The 17,834-nt window shown below is 40.3% G+C and overlaps 1 protein-coding gene across 1 annotated transcript in view; it reads right to left on the reverse strand.

The window, feature by feature from the left end:
- The window catches only part of METTL25 (methyltransferase like 25), a 76,207-nt gene that overhangs the window by 47,021 nt on the left and 11,352 nt on the right, over window positions 1-17,834 (reverse strand). Inside the window, exons 2-4 of the mRNA XM_067559876.1 lie at window positions 17,307-17,471; window positions 9,702-9,802; window positions 1,382-2,023 (exon numbers count right to left, since the gene is read on the reverse strand). Of these exons, the coding sequence (XP_067415977.1) occupies window positions 1,382-2,023; window positions 9,702-9,802; window positions 17,307-17,471 (908 nt within the window). The remainder of the gene's footprint in view (window positions 1-1,381; window positions 2,024-9,701; window positions 9,803-17,306; window positions 17,472-17,834) is intronic.

The following is a 17,834-nucleotide window of genomic DNA, read 5'->3' on the forward strand; positions in this document are numbered from 1 at the left end:
TATTTAATCCTGGAGGCTGGAAAAGTTAGACAAATTCTCCCAAAATTAAGATGGTGGAAGATGGCCACCAGATATAAAAGACATAAAAAACATGTTAAATAACATGAAGATTCTGACAAAACAGTTCAAAAGTCAATTTTGTTCTGAGCTACACTGATATCATCTACCTTCTTCAATTCTACTTTTGTAACCCCATTGAATTCAATAGCATTGTACTGGTGTAACTGAGAGCAGATTCTAATCCCTTGATTTATATAGTGGATTTATCCATCAGAATAAATTAATTCAGCATTAGCTCTGGGCTACTCATAAATATATATTCAAACTATTCTGTTTCAGTGATTCAAATTAATTTTGAAGTTTTGCCAAATAAATCAATAAACACTGCAGTTTTTCTCCAATCATTTTCAGTGTTTAGGAATATTGCAAAATCAGTTGAACAAAGTGATCAGTTAAAACAAAGTGTAACCATTTGTAATGAAGTTTTAAAAAGCTTTTTAATGGTACAATTTTATCACATATGATGGCAGGCAGTACTGTTTACTAGTTGTAGCAGCTACAGTGTGACTTTGCTTCTAAAAACAAGAGTAGGGGGCCTGATCTCTGTTCACCTCCATCTTTTGCATTCATTTATATCCGTGCAATGTGAGCACCTGGTGGATGTAAAACACAACCATTCTTACTTGGTAGCATTTACTCTGTGTTCACTTTGTATCCGTGTAAATGACTACATAAAATACAATACAGAGGAACTGAAATCAGGCCCCAGTTGTTTAGTCGATTATTAAATTGCCATTATCTTTAAATCTGAAAATCCAAACTGCAAAAAATTTTGCTAACAAATAAAATTATTTGTAAAGTCCTTAAGTTCTAGGGGTTACTATACTGTACCATATACAGTATTTCATATTTAAATTTAAACTTTAATTACTAAACAATCATTTCACAAAAGTTGTTTTCAATGCAAAATATATTCCCCTGAATAATTAATTGGCAAATATGAATTATCCTCCTTATAATTTAACATATTTATATGTAACTAGACTAGTAAAGTTACAGGATAGTTGATGAATATCATTGTACAGTCACTGTTAACTTTGTTTTAAGTCGAATTACAGCCACTTCCTAAGCTGTAAGTAGTGCTTAATTCACCTAGCCAAAAGTAGTCCGGCACATGCATTGAACAGGAAAAAAAAAATGCATTGAGAAGAAATGGTTATGCAAAGTGGATGTGAAGAGCTATCAAGTCAGAACTCTTCACTCATACTGCTGATAGCATTCTCCACCCACTTTGCAATCACTTTGCACACAAGGTGCAAAGCAGTGGAGAATCAGACACTGGTACTTCAAAAATAATAATAATGCTAATAAGTGAAATAACCTCAAGATCTGTAATGATATCATGAAGTTCTGTTTCTGCAGTGATATATGAAGTCAATGGCAAATAAAGGTTTGATTCATTTGACTTGCTTGCTTTGGCCTTGATGGAAGCCATTTTTCTTTGTTCTTTTTCCTCTTCACAGAGTTCCATGTTATATTTAGATGAAGAAACAGCTTCTACAGCATCAGCAGGTAGAATGTTTAGAAGAGAAAAAGTATTTTCAGAAATTTTGTTCCCATCAGACTGTGGCTGAGCCACCAAATGAAGTTCAGTTTGTTTGCTGGTTTTACACATAGAAGGGTCTGTGATAGTACCAGTAATTTCCAAAGGAACTGAATTCAGGGTAGCCACCTGGTCCTGACTTAAAAGACTGTTGTTAGTTCTGAAAAGCTTTTCATTGATATTTGTTCTACATTTCATTTCATCTTTCACTGCCCTTTCCTTTGGCTCTGCCAACATTTGGCCTCTGACATTTGCTCTTGCCCGACTTTGATAAGCTCTCCAGTGTTTCTTTAATTTCCTGTTCCTTTCATTAGCTCCATGAGTGTTGGTGTTTGAGGAATCAATGCCATAAACCTTTAGATTATATTGCAGGGATAAAAAGGAGCTTAGATAGCCTTTTCCAGAGCCCAGGTCAATCACCTAGAGTTAAGAATAACAAAATGAATTAAAAATAGCATGTACCATATTAATGAACAACAAATAAGACATGTTTCAAACTCATGCTAATAATAAACATTCCCCTAAGAAAAAGAAGTATGGGTTCCATAATTTACTTAACTCTTATTCTGCTCCGCTCCTGGTTTAAAATATGAAATATGTTAAAACTGGTTTAGTTCTACAAAAGAAACACAGTCAATATAATAATCATGACATTCAGTGTCCTGACTTTTCTAAGTCTTTTAATGTACTTTTATACAAGTAATTTCCTTTTGTTTAAAAAAAAAAGTAAAATAAAAAATTAATGAGCCAGATTCTCAAGTGTAGCCTCTTTGTACTACACTGCTGGCAGACCTGGAAAGCCAATTCTGTGTAACCAACCCAGGAAAGATCACTCCAATGTAAGGGCGATCTTGCAGTGACATACGGATAGATGCCTTAGGTAGGAGCTCACATGCCATTCACCTTCCCTAATGTTAGCTGATGAGAAGAGAGTGCACAGTTGGAACGGCTAGTTTTTCAGCTTCTTGTGGCTGTGAGTTAGTGTCAACCCATGGCTGATCTAACAAATGCAGTTTAACAGTGCACTGAGTAGCAGCAGGAACAGGACAAAAAGTAAGAACTTTACACCAACTTTGCACAATCCCCCGTCTTTCACTATGTGAATTTTGATTATACATGAGGATTTGGCCCAATTCTTTGTAAGATTTCTGGAGTAGGTCATAGAGAGCCACTTCTCAACAAAATAGAGACTGTCACAAAAATGTCATCTGATCCAGTATCTGTTAAGAATTATATGGAATATGTATAAAACCTTGTTTGTTAGGTATGCTCCGGAATAGCTTGATCCAAGGATTTCTGGACTGTAAGATGTCTCATTTGAACATTTGCTCTGATTTTATGCCAGACCATGTGAACAGGCATAAAAGGTTTGACTCATGCGTAAATTGAACTGCACATACTTAGTAACCAGGCAGTACATTTGAATCCAGCAAAGCTGGAATTAAAAGGACAGTTTTATATTTTGAAGTACTGAGGATGCTATAATTTTTGTTCAAGCCAAGAAATATGACAAAGAATTAAATTAGTAACCAAAGTAATTTTGGATCAAGGTCAAGAAAGGGACTACACAGAGCAGAAAGTATTTATTATTGGGGTAAAAATTGATTATGGAATGAATTTATGACCCAGAGATATTATGCAAGGATTAAGAACATGATTTCTTTCTGTGAGTTTTCTCTACGTTTTCCATCTAGTTACACTAGAATCCTTAAATTCTTTGGGTGACGTGTATACACACACCTTTGGTGGAAGAGGAATGAAATAGACTTTGGCTGTAACTTTTGTAAAAATAGTTTACTTGCCACCCTCACCACCATCACACCAGATGCCTCCCACAAAGCTGTAAAAGAAAGACAAGAAAGGAACATGTGGAATGTTTTTGCCAGTTAGCTAAGAAATGATGACAGGATGGAATTCTAAGAAAGATATCACTGTATAGAATGTGTCATGATTCCACCCATACCCCTAATTCTACATAGCATTAGGATTATTATTCCTATGAAAGGAACTAACTGAACATCTGTGCAGACTGTGGATTTGTTCCAAAACCTATTATCATGACCCCTAGTGGCTGTAAAGAAGAACAACTGTTTTCGCAAGATATTTTCATTTATTATCAAGTGAAAAAACATACAGATAAACATCATACATTTTTAACATTCGTATAGTCTTTGTAAAGTGAAAAGAAAATATAGGTTTAAAAATAGGCAGTGATATTATGCTGAAATAAACTGACTGGACTAAATTCATCCCTTATGTAATTCCACCGATTATATAAGGAAAGATACTTAACATACAGTACTATGATATACATGCCAAGCATGAACTTTTATAATAAAATTTCCATGACATAATAAACTCCAAAAGCCCTGTCCATACTGGGCTGGGTACTATGTTTAAACACACTGCCTGGCCCAATACAGGCATGGGCATCATTTTCCAGAAGACTGAGCATTTCCCAGAATCAAGTCATGAATTAAATATGCAATGAAGAATTAAATCTTATTTGTTTCACACACTGAATGAATTTATTGCCCATACTGCACCTTCCAAAGAAAATTTAACAAATATGTGTAAAAGAAAACAAGAATGACACTTAGCTTATTTTCAGAATTTAACAAAGGCCTTTTATATAAAAGTTTCATTTGTATGATGTTGTTTCAGTAACAGTGGGTATTAGGATCAATGAGAAATTGTGATAGAGAACCTATTTTTTAAATCAATAAAACTTTAAAGTTTTTTAAAAAAAACTTTAAACTCAAATAGTTAACTTGAAAGTGATTGCAACAAGCATAACATTTCTGCCTTTATACCCATTTTATTATTTGTTATAATACATAATAAAACACTACAAGAGAACAATATCCTTTACCACCCATTATACATCATAGGTATGGAGGTGAAGCTAAGGGCACTTTTCAATCCTTCAGTGACCTGTAATCTCTAAAAGAAACACCCTGAGGACATCTGTGCGTTGTAAAACATGTGTTGTATTTTCATTGCTCTACATATTTTAATTAAATGTTATATATATTTTGTTCTGTCAGCAGGATTGAAAGAAATCAATAAGGAAAAAACTCTCCTAAAACTTTACAATTCATATTGTTTTTTAAAGTTTAAAGGTAACTAAAACAAAAGAGGTTGCTTTTTAATAACTAAAAAGGGGAATTTAAAAAAAAAAAAGTAACTGGAAAGCTCCTTTCATATATTAGGGATTTGTAACTGAACACATAAATTCTGTTACAGCACATGACTGAATGATGGAATAAAGTTAACATAAAGCCATCTGCATTTCATATTTAGTGACATACTATATAGCAGTGTTTCTATTAAAATCAGTGGCCACAAGTTGTTATTTTTTCAAAACAACCATCAAAAGAATCAATTATTTGGCCAAAGATGCTTGAAACCAACAAATATACATACTCACTGGTTAAAAATATGCATCCTTTATTGTCAATTATCAATCCAATAAAGACAGAGTGCTGGCCGGTTGCAGCTTTTAATAATAGCCAATTGCACCAAAAGTAGCAAGAGTTAGAGTTAGCACATTGAGGTGGCTCCAATCATTTCTCTCTGGATGTATCTACATTTTGAGCTAGATGAGACATACCCGCAGTAGCTCTGGTTGACACAGCACACTAAAAATAGTGTGTGGTAATGGAGGCAATGCAAGCAATGGGAGGGGCTAGCTGCCCAAGTACGTTCCTAGTGTCTCACCTGGAACATGACACTCCCACCACAGCTACACTCTATTTTTAGCATGCTAGCTCTCACTGAGGTAGTGCAGGTATGTCTCTTCAAGCTGAAATTTATGCCTTCAGTTTAAAGTGTAGACATATCCATAGAATGTATTCAGAAAGCTGTGATTGGCAACTTCTCCTTTGCCTCACCTACTGAGTCCCACTGTGACATATCCTGTATACTATTTAACATTTATATGAAATTGCTAAGAGCGATTGTGAAAGACCATGGGCTCAAAAACCAGCAAACGCATATAACACTAATCTTTACATCAAATACAAAGAGTACCGTTGACAGATTTCTCAAAACTTGAAAGACTTCAACAAGCAGGAAGGCAGAAGGAAACACTTTGAAAAACTTACTAATACTGTAACATCACTATTCATAGAGGACATCTGCCTTAAGATGGTCCACATTTCTCACTGCTGTTGGATCTCCAACGAACTTCTGAAAACATTCTATTCCACTTCTACTTGCAAAGATGACTGCACCCCATCGTGTCACACTCGGACTTGACTACAGTTATCCACACATTAGCGACTGTCAGTAGTGAATATTCCAGTGCACTATATTTAAGAATAAAACTACCTGCAGTACTTTACAGCTGAGGGTTTTCTTCAAAATGCAAGAGCCTGCATAATCAGCAACAGAGCCTTCCAAGAAGACATTGTCCCTACTCTGCTCTCTGCTGTGATTTCCCATAGAACTCAATCAAGTTCAAGGTTTCAGTCCTTATCTTCAAAGCTCTCCACAAGATTGATCCAAACTACCTGAAAGGCCACTTCACATGACCTCTCACAACAACTACAAACTCTAGAAAAATAAACTATCAACCACAAGAATATTCTTTTGAATGGGACACAACACTTTGTCTGAGACTGATTACTTTGGAAAGAGGAAGTCAGATCATCAACAAACAGGCTACTCCAGCCACTTTTCCTGCAACCAAAGGAGGCCCACTAGCAAGCAAGCACAATGTCAGCAGAACATCACTGGGCTGCAGTTCCAGTTCCTTCTATATAAAAGTCCAGAAAACTGTGAGACCTGAAGAGATGAAAACCCCTTGCCACAAGGTGGCTGACCATTTAAGGGGAGTCAGGGACCAGTTACCCATGACAGGCTTCTTGAAGAATGAGCCCATCTCAGCCCACTTGGGTGTAAATTACCTGGCTGGGTGGCTGACTGGCAGCTAAAGACCACCAAGACCTGATAAAAGGCTACCAAAGCTCAACTGAAGGAGAATATTCTTAAGGAGAGGAACTCCCAGACGAAGCAGGAACTGGACAATAACTGCTGCCTGCTAACCTCTCCAAACTGACATGTGAAGGAACTGAGTAAAAAAGGGACTAACTGGAGAGAAGATGACCGAGGGCTACAACTGGCCTGAAACATAACCCAGTCCAAGAGGAGAACTGTGGACTCTTGAACTGAGGAGAGTGAGACTATTTTAATAATAACCCAGCTCCGGGATGAAGACTGGGGACTCCCGTATTTAAGAGAGGATGCTTGTCAGGGTGTTTGTCTAATCTGTTCTTAAAAACTGCCAATGATGGGAATTCTACAACCTTCTTTGGATGCCTATCCCAGTGCTTACCTATCCTTATGGTTTGAAAGCTTTCATAATATCTAACCTAAATTTTCTTTACTGCAGATTAAGCCCATTACACATTATCCTACTTTCAGTGGCCACAGAGAATAATTGATCACCATCCTCACAATAACAGCTCTTAACATATTTGAAGACTATCAGGTCCCTGCTCAGTCTTCTTTTCTCAAGACTAAACAGCCCCAGTTTTTTAACCTTTCCTCATAGGTCAGGTTTTTCTAAACCTTTTATCATATCTGTTGCATTGCTCTGGACTCTATCCAGTTTGTTCTCACTTTAGAGCAGGGGTGGGGATCCTTTTTTATGTCAAGGACCTGATGGTGGCCCTGGCAGCGGGGGAGAATTCGGTGGCGGCGTGGTTTCACGGCGGCGTTCCGTGGGGGGCGGGGGGCAGTGCCCACCGCCGAAGTCCCCCCGCCGCCGAAAAGGGGCAAACAGCGGCAGGGTTACGGCGGCAGGGTTTCGGCGGCGGGCACTGCTCCCCTTCCCCCCGGAACCCCGCTGCCGCCGGGAAACCGCGCCGCCGCCAAATTCCCCCCCACCGCCAGGTCCAGACCAAATGATTTTGCGGGCCTTATACAGCCCGCTGCGGGCCGGACCAAATCATTTCGCAGGCCGTGGGCCGGACGTTCCCCACCCTTGCTTTAGAGTGTGGTTCCCAAAACTGGACACAGCACTGCAGCCGAGGCTTCACCAGTGTCAAGCACAGCGAGACAATTACCTCCTATGTTTTAAAGCCCAGAATGATATTAACCATTTTACCAACTACATCACATTGTTGACTCATATTCAATTTGTCATCTACAATAACTCCCAGATCCTTTTTCAGCTATACTACTGTTGAGACAGTTATTCCCCAGATTGTATTTGTGCATTTGATTCTTCCTTCCTTACTGAAGTAGTTTTGCACTTGTCTTTATTGAATTTCATCCTTGTTGATTTCAAACCAATTCTCCAATTTGTCAATCTCATTATGAATTCTACCCTTGTCCTCCAAAATGCTTGCAACCCCTCCCAGCTTAGTGTCATCTGCAAATTTTATAAGCATGCTCTCCACTACATTATCCAAGTCATTAATGAAAGTATTGAATAGTACCAGACCCAGGACAGACCACTACAGTACCCCACTTGCTACATCCTCCCAATTCGACAGCGAACCAATTGATAACTACTCTTTGAGCACTCTTTCAACCAGTTATGCATCAACCTTATAGTAATTTCATTTAGACTAAATTACCCTCATTTGCTTATGAGAACGTCATGAGGGACAGTGTCAAAAGCCTAACTAAAATCAAGATATATCACATCTACTGCTTCCACCATTACCTACTAGGTCAATAACCCTGTCAAAGAAAGAAATTAGGCTGGTCTGGCATGATTTGTTCTTGACAAATCCATGCTAGCTATTGCTTATCACCCCATTATTCTCTAGGTGCTTACAAATTGAAGAAGGGTAGGATTTGAGGAGAAGGGGGGTATCAGCCAGTCAGCCTTAACGCCTGATCACTTTAAAATTAGTCTTTGGTTCTCACATCCTCACCTCAGACAACCTCAAAATTAGAACTTCACAACCCTTAGTATGAGATAGTATAAAAGTGGGGAAAGACAGCCCCCTGTTGGGCCCTGCAGCTCCTTGAACATCAAACCAGTGCTGTATGGAGCCTGGGGAAAGCAAACATACACAGAGCATTCAGTGTATTCACAACTAGACTGGCACCAGAGAGTAGAGGAGTAGCTGAAGCCACTTTGACCTGCTGCTTTTGAGACTGGAGCCAGGAATCGTTGGACCAACAAGGCTCGTTCACCAGATGAGTGTTTTCTAGCATGGTGGGTGTCACTAAAGAGGGGGGAAATTCCAATTCTTCGGTGCAAAAATAGAAAAATTTACTTTTAAAACTTGTCAGATAGTGTATTGTTTTATTTATTTGCTATTTTTATGAGCCTAATGGAATATGGAGAATGAAGTTCTGTTTCTCTATTGGTTACTGTTCTTGTCTCATCACTATCATACAAGGAACACTATATACATGGCAATGTGCAGTGCAGCTTTTAACTGCTCAGCATATTTTTCATGATTCATGATTGTAATAATGATGGGAAAGGTCATTTACCTGAAGTTAATAATGGGGTGGGTGAAGATCCCCTGGGCAGTGGTTCCCAACATTTTTGGCTCGAGGGCCACAGATATAATTTTTACTTCCCTGAAGGGCCACCAGTCAACGCCAGCAGTCTCTCTCCCCCATCCCAGCCAGATGGAAGCAGTTCAGCAAGTGGTTCCTTTCTGCAGCCAGGGGGACGGGAGATCAGTGCTCCCCTCCTTCTGGCTGCAGCAGAGACCCAAACACTTATGGCCCCAGGCAGAATGCTTTGCTGTGCTCCCTGCTAAAGTCAGGGGCAGGGAAGCGCTGATCTCCTGTCCCCTTGGCTGCAGCAAGGAGCCTGCACAGGTCTTTTAGCCCTGTGGCAACGCACTCCGTTCAGGTCCTTAGGCAGCAGCTCCCTTCTGCAGCCAGCGGGAGGGGAGCAGCGGGCCAATCTGAAAGCCCCCGGGGGCCACTTTTGGCCACCAGGGCACAGGTTGGGAACCACTGCTCTACAGCTTCCCCTTCAGTCATTATTACTTTAAAAAAAAGAAAAAAATCTGCATTAAGATTATATCAAAATCTAGGATTTGAACAAGATGGAAAAAATGAGACAAGTATTTGTAAATTACATAGCAATACACACTAAAAAAAAGTACATTCTTACCTGCTTTATACCACAAAAATTTGCAATGCTATGTATCAATTCTGACATGATCTGCACTTCATGAGATTTCTTATTATTCATAAACTCATCTGTTTTCATTTCTATAAGAGACCAGAAAAACAGAAATATTAATACTATTCAGATCATCTGGCCTTCATTGCTCTCAAATGGAATCAACATCCAACTATAAATATATATATTTTTAAAGTTTACATCGTAATATATCAGTGGTTTGTTTTCACTAAGAAGTTGTAAGAATGCTCATATGATTATACTTCTGACTCCAAGATGAATTAGTGAAACTGAACAACATATTAAGAGCATTACCAGTAGTACTGTTAGCAATAGTAACAAAATACAGAAGTAAATATCTAGTATGACAAAAAATTGCTACTACAAAATGTGCTCCCTTATTCCTTCTTCGCCCAGGAATTTAGTTTAGCTCTTCACTACAACTACATTTACCTATACACAGATGAAACATAAAGGCAGTGCTGGGAAACATTCTCACAGCACAGTTTGCTGGTTCTGGTACCTATTAATTCTGCATGTTTGCTGATGATCTCACAATAGATACACTTCAAGCTCTCAGCAATTACATTGAGGAAATGGAGGCAAGAGAAGCACCATTCTTTCCTAGCTTCCCTTTTGCTGCAAAGGGTAGTAATCCACTACTGGACCTTACCAACAGATTATTACCCTCACTCTGGCTCAGCTGTCCTAGACAATGCTTTGAGGGGACAGAGCCAAGGCCCACTCCCTGCCTATTTGCTCGGGGGATGTGATAAATAGCAGGTACATAGCACCGAGGTATCTCTGCTTGCCCAGACTGAAGGACTAAGAGACTCTGCAGGGAATGGCTGTGTGCATAGAGGAGGAGAAATTATACTTGTCTGTACATCCCTGTGGGGTCACACAGACAGAGACATAAAATCAGTTGACTACTTGTGAAGTAAGATATGCAGAATTAAGCCCTAAGGGCACACTTACAGAACAGAAAACAGAAAAGTTAAAGACACTTTTCTCTATAATTAGTCAGATTAATACACCTCCTCTTTCCCGCATTCCATGGAATACTGTCTTAATTTGTCCAGAAACTGATCATCAGACAATAACTACATTCATTCCTTAATCAGATCATGCTGGGAATAATGCCCAGAGCATTACTTAAAAAAAAAAGAAAGTAGAGGGTTGAATTGAGTTCGTGAGACTCAGAGTTTTCCCAACTTCCCTCCAACATCCATAGGATCTCTGCACTTTTTAAACATCTGGTTCTGTATAACAAACTATTATGACAGTACTTTGAATCTAATATAGAAACCATGAACAAACAAAAGAAAATCATAAACTTTAAAACTAACAAACAAAAGCATATGGGAGAAACCAATGTTTATCACTTTATTTTTACTGATTTATTGAGGACTTCTGAAGGTTCTCATTAAAAGTAGAAATACTTGTTAAGGTCCCCAGATTCTCCTAAAAAAACAAAATTGTAACTATTCCAATTGAGAAGTTTAGAGTTCCTCCGCCACCAGTGCATGGTGATGATGCAATCTTATGCTAAGAGATAAAATCTCACAGCTTTTTTGTATCTTCAGACATGTTAGGATCTGAATCAGGAGTATGGGGGGGGGTGGGGGGGGGGGCCGCGCGTGAGTATCACAGATTCCAAAGTATTATGGCAGGGGTTGACAACCTATGGCATGCATGCCAAAGGTGGCACATGCAATGATTTTGAGTGGCACACCATGCTGCTCCCAGACCCAAGCAGGGCCACTCCCCCCTTCCAGCCCAATGGTGCCCTGCCCTGACCAAAGCTGGCGCAAAGCAGGCGAGGAAGGCTGCCTAGCCCCTGCACCCCTGGGGTCCCCGCGGCTCCTTAGATGCATTCAGCTCAGGGTCAGGAGGACAGGAGGCTAAGGGGCTGGGTTGGTGCACCACTGGCCCTGGCCAGGAGCCACGCAGCGGCCGCTCCGCCCCACCTGTTCTGCACCGGCTCTGGCCAGGGTACTACTGGGTCCACATGGGAGAGAGGCGGGACCAGAAGGGGAGAGTAGGCACCGCATAGTCCTGCTTGGGGCCGGGAGCGGCATAGCTCCAGTCAGCAGGGCACTTCTGGGCCCACTTGGGAGAGGGGTGGCCGTCGCAATGTCAGTGGGGGGCGGCTCCTCAGAGGAGGGCCCAGCCGGCGCCCCTCCCAGGTACTCCACCGCTGCAATGGGGAGGAGGGGGAGAGCAAGAAACGGGCCCGCAGACACACACCTCCCACCATCGCCGAACACCCTGGCCAGGGTGCTGGACCCACAGCACGTGGGAGGGGAGGCGAGGGGAAAGATTTGGCACCCTGCTTCCAAAAGGTTGCCGACCCCTGTATTAGGGTCTTCATTTCTGTGATTTTTACAACTTTTTTCCATTTCAAAGACAACTTTCTCAAAATAACAGATATATTCTATTTTCCTGTTCAGAAAAAACCTCTATTGACAATAATGTAAGTTTTTGCTGAATAAGGGCAATGTTGGGCAAATCTTGCTCCAAAACCAGCAATATTGTTATGAAATATAGTCCATATACTACCCCATGCTCTTCAGCGTAAATGTGAAAGCCTAGATGGGGGCGTTTAAAATATTACATCAGCTAAGTCTGGGACCCCCAATGCTTAAACTGAATAGAAGCAGTTTCAAAATCAAAGAACCAAATTCTGCAGATAGGCTACTTTACACCACCTGAGGTTCTGACCCAAAATTAGAGTCTCTTTCTACCTATGCATTTACTTGCATATAAAAAGTGCTTATCCTCATAGTTACTAATGGTCCATAAATGTCTTCATGCTCATTTTTCTCACTTTTTCCAGTCTGTGCTTACTCGTCAGCAAATGACCCAGAACAGGGGGGAAAAGGAGGCACAAGCAATGATTTTGAGTGGCACACTCAAATCAAATTTGAAAAATAATTATGGGGATTTTAATATTAAAATATGATGGATTTTATTTATAAGGATTTTTGGGAACCGAAGGACTTTTTCCACTTTTCAAACCTGCTGTGATAATAACAGACATTCTTCAGTCTAATGAAAAAAGCAGACAGCTAGAGACAGTGGAATACTGCAGCAGAAAGCTGCAAAATTTGAGGAAATCTGCAGGGAATATTCCAGTTTTAAGAGGAGATTTTTATTTTTTAAACCCTTTTGCAATGCATTCTGTTGTTCCATCAAGATCTTGCTCATAATTGCTCACCTAACTTAAATCGCTATGCTTTTAGTCTCTTTCAAATGTGAATAACTGCTGACTCAAGCAAAATTTAGTGATTTTAGAAACAAAGCATCTGTGTGTGCAACCCCCTTCCCGAAAAAAGTTTCTAAGACTCATTTATTCTCTGAAGAATTCTTTCTATAACATGCTAAGAACAGGATGAGTGTGAGTTCTCTTATTTTATACTGAAATATATCTGCTATACCTCTAGACTGTATGCTCTTAGGCAGTAAGGAGCATGTGATAAGGTGTCTGCCCCACACTGGCAGAGAAGCCTAGAGAGGCTGCCAATTGGAGAGAGGCTGCATGGAGCAGCCAATCAGGGCCCAGAGGGTTCACATAAAAGGGAACTGCAGGGCAAAGCAAATCAATGGCTGCTGGGTGCTTAGGCATTGAGAATTCTCTCTGAGGGCTGAGAGAATAGATAGCACCTTGGACAGAGCAGCTGCTAGCAGGGACTGCCTGGGGGAACTAGAGGGAGCTCCTGACTGGCTAATGGGATTTGCAGGCTTGACCCTGAGAAGAGGGTGAAGAAGGTATTGGGGCCATGGGGAAGTGGTCCAGGGAACTTAAACAACACCGGTGGAGATGTTAAAGGGAGGCAGCAAGAGGCTACTATCTACAGAGTCCCTGGGCCAGGACCCAGAGTAGTGGATGGGCCCAGATTTCCCCCACTTGCCACTGTGGAAGTGGCTGGACTATCAGACTGTCAGATACTTCTACCCCCCGGTAGGAGGAAAACATGGATAGTGACACAGCTGGAGGGCTCGGTCATGAAAAGAATGCTGCAATACTTGGACTGAGGTGGGTCTGCAGATGGAGACAAAGATGAGAGAGGCACCACCAGGAGAGGGCATGCTGGCTGAGAGCTACTCTGGTGAGTGAACATCAGAGCTGTTATTTGTCTGGAAAGCTGCACTAATTGTATGATGCAATATACACTGACAATTTCTATCTCAGTAATTAACAGCCATATATCATCTCTTATATATGCCAACTGAATTGCATGTTGAAGACAGGACATTTTGTGAAGTCCTCCTTGAAGAGCTTCCTAGGCATTGTTCAGATAGAGAGCAGGATTTGTACACCCTCGCCTTCTATGGAAGATGCAGAGGATTCGACCCTTGAAACCAGCAGATGCCTATGTTCCAAAAGGAGTTTCAGGATGCACACAGGCAAGGTCCATTTACACAGCCTTCTGCCTGTATACCAGCTTCTCCTCTTGGGCAGCACTTCAGCAGGAGCCAGGCTGATGGGGGAATTCCCTGCTGTTCTGGCTGACGAATCAGAACTTCTACAAAAGGAGGGTTTTGTGGAGTTCAAAGAATGGAGGGGAAAAATGGATAAAGTTATATCGACTGTGGCAGCATTAACATGTGGCGGGTAAATTGACGTCTTTGGGTCTGTTTCTCCAGCATGCCTCCCTTCCTACATTCAGATCTCAACCTTCTACCAAGAGGAATTCCACTGTTCTACATCTTCTCCTCTGGACAAGGATCATTTACATTTCATACCCCTAGGTCAGGGAAGCTGGAAATATGATAAGCTCACAATAAGCTATGCCAGGAAGCAACAGAGAATCATGCCAAGACCTGGATTCAGAATGGTTCTCTGCATGGCCCTGTTTGCACTATAACTATTAAGCCCTAGTAAAGATTTAAGGATTGGATTTTCAAAAGCACTTTAATGACTTGGTGTGCTCCTTTTCCAACAACCTACCCTAAAAGTTGTTACTATTATGTGCATCCATATAACAAGGTTTTAAAAGTATTTCACAAGTTAGAGAACGCTGGAGATATTTGTGGGGGTAGTCTCTCAAACGTGTTATTTTTATGACAAGGAACATTACAAAAGACAGTTAAACAATAAATGGAATTATGTTGAAAAATAATTTTCCATGATATAAATGACAGTTTTTCCTTTGTGTGTAAGGCCCTTTAAAGATTCCAATTTGTTTGTGAACATTTCACATAGGTTAGCAAATGTGCCTTTTTTTTGAAATACAGGAATGAGTCCAGGAAAATCTAAAAGAAGATTAAGATTTAAAGATCCCAGTTTTCACATGAAAAGTCCCATTTTACAAATCTGTAGCTTGGTACTTTGCCTCAGCAAGATGACTGCCAAGCAATTCATTTTGATTAAGGAGTCTTCCTTGACTTGTTGGCAATTCTATACAAAGGACTCAAATTATAATAAAACTGTTCAATAAATGAAACATTTGGAATATTTTCTATATTGCGATAAAGCACAGGTTTAGAATTACTATATTACAATCATGAAGTCCATTTAAAGTGTGTGGGAAAACAACTGGTCTCTATCCCTAAATGTAGATGTTTAGCTCAATACAGACATAAGGAAGGAAGATGTTTGGTGTATACAGGGGGGAAAACCTGGTCCAAATCCTGGGGACAGCAGGAAAAAAGGGTACAAAGTCAAAAGGGGGAGAAGCAGAAAAAAACCCATTAATTACAGATAGCTAAGCATAGAGTAGGGCCTGAGAGAGCATGGAAAAAGAGCCAAGATGGAAACAAGAAAAGAGTTGTGTGTATACAACCATAAAAATAAGGACAAAGGGCTTCAGTTGGATGTAAAAAGGAAGAGAAGCCAGTGAAGGCATTCAGGGAGGGGACTAACATGTTCATAGCACCAAGAGAGGAAGATGATTTTAGTTGTCACATTTTGGATAGTCTGCAGATGTGAAAGACAGGAAAGTCAGATAGATAAGATCCCAGCAGTAAATGGAATAGATGGTTAACCCCCTTCATTAGGAAAGAGAAGAAGAAAGGACATCAGAGTTTAGATACAATGTAGAGAGCAAAGCAGATTAGAAAACAAAGGCAGGAGAGCACCGAGAGCGTGGATGTGAGCAGTTAATGAGAAGTGTCAAAGACAATGCCAAGACTGTGAATGGGAAAAGGAAATGGGTACTGCACTTGAAAACAATAACAGTGAAAGGCAAGTAAAGAAAGAACAATTTATGATCTGTTAAAACAAGGCAAAGCTGGAGTAAATCCACAGCAAAGAAATCACCTTTGAGGCCGCTTTCATTCAATATAAATAACTGCAGTTAATGGACAGATTCCAGACTTATACCAGTGCACCTGAGATCAGACTCTAGTCTAAGTAAAAAGATGGGGAATAAGGAAGATCAGTTCATTTTGTGTTGTCAATCCTGTCTGTAAGACCCCAATCCAGCAATGCACTTAACCATGTGCTTAATTTTGAGCACAAGAGTAGTACCAAGTTTTCAAGTTACTTTAAGTCCTGATACACCAAAACACTTAAGCACATGCCTAACTTTAAGGGTGCAGTAGTAGTCCCATGAAAACCAATCAGACTACACACACTCTTAAAGGTAAGTACATATTTTTTAAAAATATACGATTTTCCTATATGTATGACACTCCCAGGTCATCACAAAGTAGTTGAGCAGAATGTCTCAAGACATACATGTTCAAATTAAATTTTAACATAAAAGCTTCTTCCCGCGGTTGGGTGTTTAGCATGGGCACATTTAATCAAGGGAGACAGTCCAACAGGCACTTATATTCTTACTCATGAAAATTGTTGTAGTGGCCCCATGTCTGTTAGGGAAGGCAAGGACAAGGAGAATGTGTGATTTTCCCACACCATATATGAAGTTCCAAAATGAGCAAGACTATAATAGGAAGTGCTAAAAAGTCTTAGCAGATGTTTACTGAGCATGCTGAAAAGTGATCTTAAATCACTTAATTTTCTTGTTTTTATTCCCAAAGGCCCCACTGGTAGGGACCATACAAACACATAAGAAGACACAGATCCAGCCCAGCAGAATCATATGCACCATCGTCTGTACCTTCTGGGTTTTCTGTAGAAGTCTCTCATCTGAATATGGACCTAGACGCATCAGCATCTGCTAAGGTGAATCCCTGCAACCATGCAGAATCCCATTGATTTCATGCAAATTCAAGGCCCGTGTCTGAAGCTGTTTAGCTTCACATAGGACATGGGAGAACAGCTTGAGGTGGTATAGCTGCAAGACATCCTAGTGAAGCCTTTAACAAGAGCAAGAATACCAACTAAAACTCACTCTGCTCAGGGAGAAATAATGTTTGCTAAGTACTGAACCATATCAAATTGCCTTCAGTCTGCCTTCCTAACTAGTCCCTTCTAAGGCCAGAGTCTTGGAAACATCTACAGGAATGGGAATCTAGTGATTCTTTTTGCTCATATTTCAGGAAGAAAAAATATCCTATAAATCTGTGCACTGGAGTAAGTAGCTAAGAATAAAAGTAAATCGAGAGGAGAAGCAAGAGACTCATCTAGCCTTAGCCACCACAGTGCCCAATTTTTGTAAAGTAAAATAAATTCCAATATACCACATCTCTCTTGTTGCTTTCCATTCAGTGCTCCAAGCATCTGTTCTAATGGGGTACACACTCCAAGGTTTGGCAAGGAATGGTATTTAGCAGCAAGGGCAAAGAACTCCACGTTGACCAGCTTCTGAGAATTTTCACAGAACACGTTGGAAAAATTGCAGCTATCTGTGTGGAAAGTGGAAGGAAAAGTTACATGTTAACAATAATTAACAATGAAATTGCTCTTCTACTCTGAACTGGAGAACGATAAACAACAAATAAGAAGTATAAAAAGTTACTTTGCCCTTCAGAACTGGACAATTCATTACACTTCTTCACATTTTAATTTTCCTTATGAATTTATGCCCAATTCTGCACTCAATTATACCCATATAAATATGGGGTAAATCCACTCACTTCAGCAGAACTACTTTAGTGTAAATGACAGCATAATTTGGCTACAGTGTCACCCCTTCTCTCTTGTTTAACCCCTTGCCTGCTGTGAATGTCCCACCTCTCTCTCATTACTATGTATTACTGGACTCCGAA

This window comes from Emydura macquarii, unplaced genomic scaffold (assembly GCF_026122565.2).
Source record: "Emydura macquarii macquarii isolate MOO-44397 ecotype Brisbane River unplaced genomic scaffold, CSIRO-AGI_Emac_v2 contig_2205, whole genome shotgun sequence".
In the NCBI taxonomy this organism is placed as follows: Eukaryota; Metazoa; Chordata; order Testudines; family Chelidae; genus Emydura; species Emydura macquarii.